Consider the following 11,936-nt stretch of genomic DNA (forward strand, 5'->3'; position numbering starts at 1 on the left):
GCAGGCCGCCGGGCGCCATGGCAACCACCGGGCTCGCGCGGCGGGCGCGCGTTACTCACAGCGCGGTGGCGTCCGCGGGGATGCGCAGCGCGGGCCCGAGCGTCCGCAGCCCCTGGCCTGAGCAGTTGACGAGGCAGGCGGCGCCGGGCGCCGGGCCGCAGAGGCAGGGGGGCGCGCACGGCCCGCAACCGCGCCCGGGGACCCCCGCCAGCGCCCCGAGCCACAGGCCCAGGCCCAAGGCGAGCGCCAGACGGGCGGGCGCGGCGGGCGGCATCCTCAGGGCAGCGCAAGCATGGCCCCGGCCCGCTCCCGAGGGCCCGAGCGCCCCCGGCCCCGGCGGCCGCGGCTCAGGCGGGGCCCCCACACGACATGGCTTGCAGCGGGGCTGTATCCGGCGGCGGCCGCGGCCTGTCTGCCTCCGCGACAGCCTCTCGGCGCTCGGGGCCGGCCGGGTCCTCCACCGCCCGCTCGCGCGCTGGCGCTGCAGTGCGGCCCGGCCGTCAGCTCCTCCTCCTCCCGGCGCGGCGCGGGGCGGGGACACCCTCAGGCCACGCCCCCGCGCCGCAGAGTCGGGAGCGGCGCGGGGAGGGTTCAGGGGCGGGGCTTCAGGAGGCTCCGCCCCTCGCGGGGTAGTGGGCGGTGGGCGATGGGCGGTGGGCAATGGGCGGTGCTAGGTGGGCCTGGCGTCTTGAGCTCCGCCCTTCGCTCCAGGCCGTAGGCCCAGCCCCCGGCTCTGCTCCCCAAGGAGCGCAGGCCGCTGCTCCCGACTCTCGGGTCGCCTCGTCGCGTGTCAGTGCCCGGGAGCAGTCACAGCAGCACTGAAAACACCAGCCGGCACCTCCAAGGCCCGGCTATGCGCGCTCATCCGCTCCCAGCGCCTCTGTCCTCCTCCACCACTGCGATTTCCCGAGTGCTTGGCACACAGTAGGCACTCAGTAAATGCGCATCGCTTTTCGGTGCTGTGACTCTGCCAAGGGAGCTTTTGTTCGTCTCTGTGCTCAGGACATAATTATGAAACTCACGCACGTGGTGGGATGAATCCAAACCGAACAACTTGGATGAATCCTGAAAATATGTTAGAAGTCAGACACAAAGGACAACATATTATACGATTCCATTTATTTTAATATGTTAAAAATAGGCAAATCCATAAAGACAAGAAGTAGATTCATGGCTCCCTGGACTGGAGGGAGAGGAAATGGGGAGTGGCTGCTAATGACTATCGGGCTCCTTTTGGAGATAAGAGGTTCTAGAGTTAGATAGTGGTGGTGGTTGCAGGGTCTTGCAAATACACTAAAATCACTGAACTGTGCTCTTAAAAGGGTGAATTTTATGGTATGTGAATCAACTTTTAAAATAAAGAAAAAATAAAATTGCTGGACCATTTGGTCATGAGTGGATACCTGACCCAAGCTGGTCAGTTAAGTCCCTCCACCACAGCCTGGATAGAGTAGACACAGGGAAGGGGTCCCCAGACTGCCCTGGGTTCAAGGCCTCTGTCCCACGTAAGCCCCTATCTCACTGTCCTGAGACTTGGGGTCAGGCTGTGTCTGGAGACTTCCCAGCTCCCTCCGCGTGCTCCGTCTTTAGCTAGCTGGCAGCCTCAACTGAGTCCACAGGCACTAGGCCCGGGTCCCGAGGCCACTTTCTGGGGGAGTCCCGGTAAAACCACCATGTGGGCACACTGAAACTCTGCTATTCCCTGGGAGGTAAAACAGCACAGGTACCTTCCTTTCTCAAGTGGGCCGTGGCATAGCAAACCTGTTTTAGGACTGGGAGAGGGTCACATCCAGGAAAGACCCAAGGAAGAACAGCTTCCCAGCTCAGGCCCCAGCTGGAGATGAACAGGGCACAGCCTGCCAGCCTCACAGGCCAATGACCCAGGAGCAGGCAGAGGCTCTAGCGGGTAGAGGAAGCGGATGGTCCTGGTCCAGCAGCAGGGTCCATTCTCAAGACTCAGTTCTCACAACCTACTTTGTCCCCAAATCAGTACCTTAGAGCAGTTTGGGGGAGGGGCTTAAGTGAGACCCAAGGAGGAGCTTCCATCCTAACAGGGAAGGATCATGAAGCCAGCAGACCTCTTGGGCCTCGAGGACCTTTTGACATAGTCACAGAGGGAGTACTTGGGGATCCTGCTTGGAAACACTGGCATGGAGGCTGAGTCACAGTGGGCTTAATGGGACGAAGCAAGGGGAGGGGAAGGAGGCCCAAGTGGGGAACAGTCTCAGGTCTGGCTGGGGGCGGGGGAGAAGGAGGAGGCTCAGATGGTGCCCTTCCTGGGGGCAAGTGTCAGAATGGGTGGAGAGACTGTTGTCTGGGGCCCGGTGTTGGGGGGGGCAGAGAGAAGAGGTGTGGGGGGAAAGGTGAGGAGGGGCTTCTGGACAGATGGGGCTGAGGCCACTGGAGAAGGTGTCTGGAGCGCAGCTGGAGGTGGGGTGTGAAGCTGGAAAAGGGGTGGTGAGCACATCTGGGACAAGTGGGAGAATCCAGAGGCAGAGAACCCCAACCTGGAGTTGGGGAGTGGGGAAGCCTTGGGGGGAGTCTAAGTGAGAGAGCCAGAGAAGCAGAAGGAAACTGAGGCCCTGTGTGAGCAATCTGGGGGAAGAGCTCCTGGGGAGAAGCGAACAAGGGCTTGTGCTGCAGAAACAGAGCAGTGCTGCGTGGGTGCAGCTCAGTCTCTCCCTGTTCCCCCTGCACCTCCACGTGCAGCTTCCAGGACCCTCTGCAGCCTCCCGCCTCCTGGCCTTACCCCATGTTCTTCCCTTGGCTTGGAATGCTTTTCTGTCCCACCCCCTTGCAGACTCAGTGGAGGTGACTCCTCCTCCAGGAAGCCTCCCCAGCCCCCATCTTGTGCTCACTCACATCACACAGCCATCCAGGGGACACAAGCATTTGTTCTCCAGCTTATCCTGCAGGACAGACCTCCCCAGGGTCACCCGGTGCCTCCTCCACCCTGCTGTGTTGCTACAGGAAACTGAAGGTGCTGTGTCCACCGTGACCTTTGCTGAGGGCACTCTGAGTGGAGGGGACGGCAGGAAGGGAGATGCAGGATGTTAGCAAGTGAGCGGGTGTAGACACGGCTTGTTTCCGTGTTTCTAGAAGCTTAGATATGAAAGGAAAGGGAGGCAAGGAACAGGAGAAGGACACAGAGCGGGAGCCAAGGTTTTCTCTTAATACGGGAGAGACTTGAACCAATTTCCAGGCTAAGGGGAGAGTGCCAGCAGAGAGGGAGCAATAGACCGCAGAGAAAGAGAGTGTGTGCACAGGGAGTGGAAGGATTAGTGGCAAGAACTTCCTGAGAGACTGGAGGGAGGAAACCCACATCTTTCAACTCTCCACCCACTCACTGACGGCCTTATTCCATCCACTCTTCAGGACTCTAGGAGGTGGGTTCTATTACTATTCCTCTGATTAAAAGAGGTAACTAAGACACAGAGAGGTTAAGAAATTTGCCCAGTCACACAGCAGGTAAGTGGAAGGACTGAGATTACTTTTCAAACCCCAGTTTCTAAATTCCAGTCAAATGACCAACAGTTAAGATTCAAGGACTCAAGAATGGTGTCCTTCTTGAGTCCTTGAAGATACACTTCAGGGAAGATACACCCATAAGAAAGAGTGATGCAAAATAAGCAAAAGATTAACCAAGTCTGCTGCTGCCGCTGCTAAGTCGCTTCAGTCGTGTCCGACGCTGTGCGACCCCATAGACGGCAGCCCACCAGGCTCCTTCGTCCCTGGGATTCTCCAGGCAAGAACACTGAGTCTAAAGGACTGCTTAAGTGTCATTGTGGAATACATGCAATTGATTAAAAAGGATTTCTGAAATAGAAAAAAAATTATATATATATATATACACACACACACACGTGTGTGCATGTGAAATTCTCTCAGTCGTGTCCGACTCTCTTTGCGACCATTTGGACTGTAGACTGCCAGGCTCCTCTGTCTATGGAATTCTCCAGGCAAGAAGTGGGTAGCTGTTCCCTTCTTCTGGGGATCTTCGCAACCCAGGTCTCCCGAATTACAGGCAGATTCTTTACCATCTGAGCCGCCAGGGAAGCCCATATATATATATGTCTGTATATATATATATACATACATACATAGTCTGGTTGATTTTTTGTCACCGGGGCATGTGGCATTTTAGTTCCCTGACCAGGGATCGAACTTGAAACCCCTGCATTGGAAGCAGGGAGTCCTTATTTAAAATTTGTTTATTCAGGCTGGGCTGGGTCTTACTTGTGGCTTACAGGATCTTCACTGCAGCATGTGGACTTCTTAGTCGCCCCACACATGTGGGATCTAGTGCCCTGACCAGAGATCAATCCTGGGCCCCCTGCATTGGAAAAGCAGAGTCTTAACTGCTAAATTACCAGGGAAGTTCCCTGAAAAGACATATGTATAAAGAAGAAAATTAATTATCTGGAGATGAAATTCTACACTATTTCAACAAACCATTTGGTGAGTCAGAGGAAATAAAATGTGCCAAAGATCCTCCCTGATTCAGGGAGGGGGACATTGGAGAAATGCTTCTTTTTTAAAAGTAATTAATTATGGCTGCACTGCGTCTTCTTTGCAGCAAGCAAACTTTCTCTAGTTGCTGCGAGCTGAGACTACTCTTTGTTGCGGTGCACCAGCTTATTGCGGTGGTTTCTCTTGTTGTGGAGCACAGGCTCCAGGTACTCAGGCTTCAGTAGCTGTGGCCCATGGGCTTAGTTGCTCCACGGCATGTGGAATATTCCCAGACCAGGGATCAAACCCATTAGCAGGCGAATTCTTATCCACTGTGCCACCAGAGAAGTCCAAGAAATGTCAAATTCTTGATAAAAGATAGATTTAAATGCTTTTTATTAATAGTTAATGATACCTATTAGTTTAAAGTAAAGGGGGAAACTAGAGGTGAGGGTAAAGAAACAAGAAGACCTGATTGGCCCAGGAAGGAAAGACTTAAAAAAGGAAACAGTGGATCAGTGTATTAACCAGAACACAAAATAAGACCAAGCATGTGGGTGAACATTATAAATATAAATGAGTTAAATTCCCTTGATAAAGAGCAAAGATTTTCATAAGAAGACACATTCAGTCCAGGTAAATGTTGTTTGCAGAGACACAGCTGAGACAAACAGCCTAGAAGGCTGAGAGTGCAGAAATAGAAAGTGAAGACACAAAGAGGGTGAAGTGGCAGGATTAATACTAGGAAAATAAAACCTAAAGTGAAAGACAGTAAATGGGAAATGAGTCCAATTTTTTTGCACTAATTATAGATACATGTAGAACATATAATGAACCATTGTGTTCCCGAAAAAAGAACATCAGCAAACACAGCTAAACTTAAAAATTCACAAAATCATTGTGGAAGACTTTTTACATCTTCCTTTGAACTGTACAAATCAAGTGAACAATTTTTTTTAAGTTCAGTAACGATATGGAGAGTTTGAACCACACAGTTAATAAGTTCTAGTTTATGTAACAGTACTTTGCCAAGTATCTGGAAGAGATTATGCAATTAAGTGGCCTTAGGAAACACTGCCCCCTAGAGGTGCTCTGGGTCCTTTCATCTGCTAACCACATCACATCATGAGTCTAGCTCACAGCTGGGGCTGCCCCAATCCCACCTTAACCCAGGGATGCTCACCTGGGTAAAAGCCTGAAGAGCCATTCACTGAGGGTCTGGGACAAGGGTGGACATCCTGATGACCCAGGTAATTGAAAGGTAAATGTAGAAGGGGTGTATATCTCCATTATCTTAATTGCCGTGATGGTTTCATGGGTGTACACTTATGTGAAAACTAATCAAGTTGCGCACTTTAAAAATGTGCGGTTATTGGATGTGTTAGACATTCATAAAGTTGTTTCTTACATATTTAAACACTCACAGTGACAAAAAGCAGGTCAGTGGTAGCCAGGAGCTAGGGGTAGAAGGAGGGAATTACTGCAAAGGGACATGAGGAAATTTTGGAGGTGACAACAATGTTTTATATCATGAGTATGATGATGCTTAAATAATGATATTTGTCAAAACTCACCGAACTATTTAGTTAAAATTGATGAATGTTGGTATACAGAAGGGCTTCTCTGGTGGCTCAGTGGTAGAAAATCCACTTGCCAGTGCAGGAGACATGGGTTCAATCCCTGGGTCAGGAAGATCCCTTGGAGAAAGAAATGGCAACCCACTCCTGTGTTCTTGCCTGGAAAATCCCATGGACAGAGGAACTTGGCAGGCTACAGTCCATGGGATCACAGGAGTCAGACATGACTGAGGAACTAAACCAACAGGTGTACATAAATTATGCCCCAATAAACCTGATATTTAAAAATCTTACCATTTAGAAATTGAAATACCCTCTTTTCCATCTTTTAACTTTTAGTAATTTAAAATCAAGATTAAAATCAGATTATCCATAGAAATGACTAGTAATGAGCACTGCTGCTAATTGCTTCAGTCGTGTTCAACTCTGTGCAACCCCATAGACAGCAGCCCACCAGGCTCCGCTGTCCCTGGGATTCTCCAGGCAAGAACACTGGAGTGGGTTGCCATTTCCTTCTCCAAAGCAGGAAAGTGAAAAGTAAAAGTGAAGTCGCCCAGTCATGTCCGACTCTTAGCGACCCCATGGACTGCAGCCTACCAGGCTCCTCGGTCCATGGGATTTTCCAGGCAAGAGTACTGGAGTGGGCTGCCATTGCCTCCTCCAGTAATGAGCACACATCTTACCAAATCTGTGGTACGCAAAGTTATATGTGGAGAGAAACTGATAACATTACTTTTTAAAATTGATGATCATGGAATATCAAACTAGTATATAAGTTAAACATCCTTGTCAACATTCTAGAAAAACAACTATAAAATAAACCAAAGCAAAGTAGAAGGAAGGAAATTAGAAAGTTAAGAGTATCAGTTAGCTATTTTAAAAAGAAAAAGTAGCGACTGCCCTGGTGATCCTGTGGTTAAGACTTTGCCTTCTAGCGCAGGGTATATGGGTTTGATCCCTAGACAGGGAGTTAGGATCTCACATGCCTCTTGGCCAGAAAAAACCCAAAACATAAAAAAAAAAGAAGCAATAATGTAACAAATTCAATAAAGACTTTAAAAAAATGGTCTATATAAAAAAGTCTTTAAAAAAAAAGAAAGTAGAGGGACTTGCTGGTGGTACAGTGGATAAGAATCTGCCTGCCAATGCGCAGGACACAGGTTGCATCTTTGGTGCAGGGCATCTAAGCCCTTACGCCACAGCTGTTAAGCGCCTTTGCCTAGAGCCATGCTCCACAAGGGAAGCCGCGGCTAAGAGAAGCCCGTGCACCTCAACAAAGAGTAGCCCCTGCTTCCCACAACTAGAGAAAACCCTTGCGCAGCAATAAAGACCCAGGACACCCAAAAATAAAGAAGTAAAATAAAAGAAAGTAGAATTGATTAATAACATCAAGAGCTATTTTTAATAAGCAAGGCTATTAAGTTTCTTTTCTAAACCTCCTGGCAAGTATAGCCGAAAGAGAGATGAAAATAAAATACAGCACATTAAGATTAAGAATGAAGGTTTATTCACAGAAATAAAGAGTGAAAAATTATGAGATTATGTGCAATTTTTTAATCTAAAAATTTTTTGTCTAAAAACATGTTGAAATAATATAAACTGTAAAAACTGACTCAAGAAAAAATAAAAAATTAACATCCAAGGAAGAAATTGAAAATATATCAGAGCCCTGCCAGGAAAAGACACTTAAATCTTTTTTTTTCTTAATTAAAAAAACATTTTTTTGGCCACACCCTGCAGCATGTGGGATCTTAGTTTCCGGATGGAACTCCTACCCAGGGGAGTCCCTAGTCCAGCTCTTTTAATGGGAAAATCCTATCAAACGTGGAAAGATCAGGTAGTCGTTATTTTATTTATACTCTTAGAGAACAAGGATCACATCTCAATGTACTTTATGCATGCTTATGCATAAATGTTCAATGTACTTAGTAAACATAATTTGGATACCTAAAAAAACTGGGACAAAGATAAGATAGAAAAAGAAATCCATAATCCAGTGACTTTTTTTAGGTTTGCTCAGTCACAGAAACCTTGTTTCAAAGTCCCAAAATAAAGACTTGAATGGCCCTGTTTCAGCTGAATGAAGGATCCCAAAGACATCAAGGTCCTAATCCCCAGGAGGTATGAACACTACCTCATGACAAAAGTCAGCGCAGATGTGACTAAATGAACGACCGAGATGGGGAATGACCCTGGACTGTCCAGGCGGACCTGAAATGTATTGTAATCACAAACGTCCTTGTAAGAAGTGTCGATGGCAGAAGAGAAGGCCAGGTACCTGTGGAAGTGGAAACTGGAGTGATGTGGCCACAAGCTAAGAAAAGCTGGAGACCACCAGAAGCTGAAGAGTCAGGGACTCTGCCCTGGAGCCCCCAGGAAGAACCTGCCTTGCTGACACCTTGACTTCAGTCCCATGAGGCTCATCTCACACTCCTGGCCTCCGAAGCGCAGGATGGCCAAGCTGAGTTGCTTTGTGCAGGTGTGTCTGTGGGAATTTGTTACAGCCGCTGTAAGGAACTCACCCAGGAGCCATTACCAAAGCTACAGTGGTTACCCCTGAAGGACATAATCTGGGAGTGGGGAGAGACATTTTTAGGGGGGCTGTGCTGGATCTTCCGGAGAAGGCAATGGCACCCCACTCCAGTACTCTTGCCTGGAAAATCCCATGGACGTAGGAGCCTGGTGGGCTGCCATCTATGGGGTCGAACAGAGTCGGACACAACTGAAGCGGCTTAGCAGCAGCAGCAGCAGCAGCAGCAGCAGCAACTGGGTCTTCACTGTGGCCCACGGGTTTAGTTGCCCCGAGGCATGTGGGATCTTACTTCCGTGACCAGGAATCAAACCCGAGTCCCCTGCGTTGGAAGGCAGATTCTTAACCACTGGCCCACCAGGGAAGTCCCAGAGCAAGGACTTTTATTCTTGCCTTTCCCTTTTGTGCAGCTGATGTGCCTGCGAAACTCATATATATATTATTTTTATAATTAAGAAAAAAGAAGAGATGAGGCAAGTGAAGAGTTTGGCCCACTCCACTGCAGCCAGCTGCAGACTTCAGTGGTTGTCATGGTTACACGGGGTTCATTTTAGTCATTCCCACCGACACTGAGGCCTCCCCTGCCAGGAGGCCACGTGTGGCACTCGGGAGCCACGCGACAGCTGGGGGTGCTCTGAGCCCAGAGGTCTCGCCCACCTGGGGCCTCAGTTCAGGGACTGGATCAGAGCAAGGCCTCCCCCACACTCTCCACACTGCGACTGGCACACTTTTTGTCTCGAGACTGCCAAGGGCAGCGAGATGCCAGTTCCTGAGCGGCCGTGGGAAGCAAGGACAGGGGGCGGACCTCACAGCCACACCTGCAAGGGAACAGCGCTGTGCTCCACACACACCACCCGCCCGTGCCAGTCAGTCCTTCTCCCCGCAGGCGGGGATGGACACGCACTCCTTATACCTGCTGGGCCTCATAGGGGCACATGGCAGGGCACATGGCATGTCCCCTTGGCATGGGTGGCACAGTGTGGCCCCTGTGCACCAGGGCTTCGAGGGTGGCAGGGGGTGGGGAGGGCTCCTCTGACACCAGCCGCTTCCTTAGGTGACTCCTCAGTCACATCTGTGCTGTCGCAGCTCCTCTCCGACGTCTCCATGGCAACATTCACGCGGATCTCATGGAACATAAGGTGTCTGAGCTGGAAGGGACCTCGAAGACCAGCTCCTCCCACCTCCTCAGCTCACAGAGAGGAGGGCGGGCTCAGAGAGTGTGCGCCACATACCTGGGGGGGGGAGGTCAGTGGGTGCCACACACCCAGCGGGGCCCCTGCCTTCGGGCACCACTCCCAGCCAGGGTCCCTCTCCCTGAGATTGCAAACTGTTGAATTCTGCAGGACTGTCTTCTTGGGAGGTGTTCTGAGGGCACAAGTTCTGGGGGCTCTGCCCCTCCCTTCTGGCTAAAGGAGCCTGAAGTCCAGCCTCTCTCTGTTCTGTTCACTGGAGCTGACCCTCCAGTGTATGGTGAGAGTAGGAGTGGGCAGGACAGACACTGTCCTCAGGAACCTCACTGACTGGTGTGGGGGCAGCACAGTCCCCCAGGAACCACTGAAGAGCAAACGTGAGTGTCTGTGTGCCTGTACAAGACTGGGGGCGGAAGGAGCCCAGGAAGTCTGCTCGGAGGAGGAGGATCCAAGCAGAGCCTGGAAGGAAGGTCAGGGAGGACTCTCATTCCTGCCTAAGGCTGCCTGGCTTGAGGGCCACACCCTGTGGCTGAGCGGTGAAGCCGGAGTGCTTGGAAAATCGGGGACCAGAGAAAGACTGCCTGAAGCCATCGGTTCCAGAGGGTTCTCTTGGCTGGGGAGCCACAGCACACATCACTCCAGGACTAAGGGGTCAGACACATGGATGGGCAAGTCAGAAGGCAGAATGCAGGAGCTGAAGGCCCCAGACAAGGGGACCAAGGGTCCAGGCCAGCAGAGGATGCTGGAGAGAGGATCCAAGAGAGGCGCCTTGGGTGGTTCCATCCATTTGCTGGGATGTGGAACTGTGCAGCCCCTCCCGCCCAGCAGTGAAAGTGAAAGTCGCTCAGTCGTGTCCGACTCTTTGCAACCCTATGGACTATACAGTCCATGAAATTCTCCAGGCCAGAATACTGGGCTGGGTGGCCTTTCCCTTCTCCAAGGGATCTTCCAACCCAGGGATCCAATCCAAGTCTCCCGCATTGCAGGCGGATTCTTTACCAGCTGAGTTGTAAGGGAAGCCCAAGAATACTGGAGTGGGTAGCCTATCCCTTCTCCAGCAGCTCTTCCCAATCCAGGAGTCGAACCGGGGTCTCCTGCATTGCAGGTGGATTCTGTATCAGGCAGGGCCAGCCCTCAGCCAGAAGGGCCAAGCACTGGTGTCCCCTCCCCAGGGAGACACAGCCCTCATCCTCACCTCTACCTCAGCCCCAGGGCTCATTTCAGCTCCAACCCCCACCTTGGGGACCTAGCCTGCCTTGCGGAGGTCTCTCCAGGTCTGAAGATCCCCAGCTCCAGCCAGAGCCGCCCTGCTGACCTTTCCACCACAGGGCCCGCTTCTCCTGTTGCTGGGTGCCCAAGTCCAGGGCTGTGTGACACACATCTCCATGTGCTCAGCGTCTGCAGCGTGGGTGGGGCTCACCTCCTCTCCCTGGGACCTGCCAGGGTGCCTTCTTGGCTCACAAGTCTGGCAAGTGAGGTCCTCTCCACCTGGGCTTCTCTGCCAGGCCACTCGAGCTTTCTCACGAGGCAGCAGCTGGGTCCCAAGAAAGCGTGTGTGAGGAGACAGGAAAGGAGAGCTGCCAGCCTGGAGGGCATGATCCAGAAACAGGCCCAGGGTCACTTGCATTGGTCACAGCGGTCACAGACAGCTGCCATAGACACTCCCCTCACTGGGAAGAGCAGCAAAGGACCTGTCATCTTGAGTCCAGCCGGGCACCCCGCAGGGTCTCGGATTCTTTCTTGCCTCCCCTCCAGGCCTGCAGACTGTCTCCCCTCCGTCCTCATTAGCCCTCCTTGGGCTCCTGAAATCCCCTCAAACTCACCTCCCTGTCCACAGGCTGCACCACCCAGCTCCCCCGGCCACACCCACTATTCCTTTAGCAGCACCCTCTCTCTGTTGCTCTCAGAAACCACGCATGGCTCCCTATTTCCCACCAAACAACTTCCAAGCTCCTAGGAAAAACATTTAAACTCGCCTTCCAATCTAGCCCCCTCCTCTGTCACCAATCGAATCACCTCTCATTTCTTCCAAGCAATTGGAACACACTTTGGCGTCTTCTGCTCAAAGTGCCCACCTCCCGGCTCTCTGAATCTACACATACTCCCTCTACCTGGCAAGTTTCTCTGTCTCCACGAGTGTTGGACTCCTGCTCAATCTTCAAAGCCCGGTGCAAATTCCCCACCTCCACA

At 51.5% G+C, this 11,936-nt stretch overlaps 1 protein-coding gene across 2 annotated transcripts in view; it reads right to left on the reverse strand.

The window, feature by feature from the left end:
• Window positions 1-489, reverse strand: part of PKD1 (polycystin 1, transient receptor potential channel interacting) — a 39,411-nt gene extending 38,922 nt beyond the window's left edge. For both annotated transcript variants that reach the window (XM_070779437.1, XM_070779436.1), the window contains exon 1: window positions 60-489. In XM_070779437.1, the coding sequence (XP_070635538.1) occupies window positions 60-274 (215 nt within the window). In that variant the 5' untranslated portion in view covers window positions 275-489. The remainder of the gene's footprint in view (window positions 1-59) is intronic.
• Between the last annotated feature and the right edge of the window lie 11,447 nt (window positions 490-11,936).

Source organism: Bos indicus, chromosome 25 (assembly GCF_029378745.1).
Source record: "Bos indicus isolate NIAB-ARS_2022 breed Sahiwal x Tharparkar chromosome 25, NIAB-ARS_B.indTharparkar_mat_pri_1.0, whole genome shotgun sequence".
NCBI lineage: Eukaryota > Metazoa > Chordata > Mammalia > Artiodactyla > Bovidae > Bos > Bos indicus.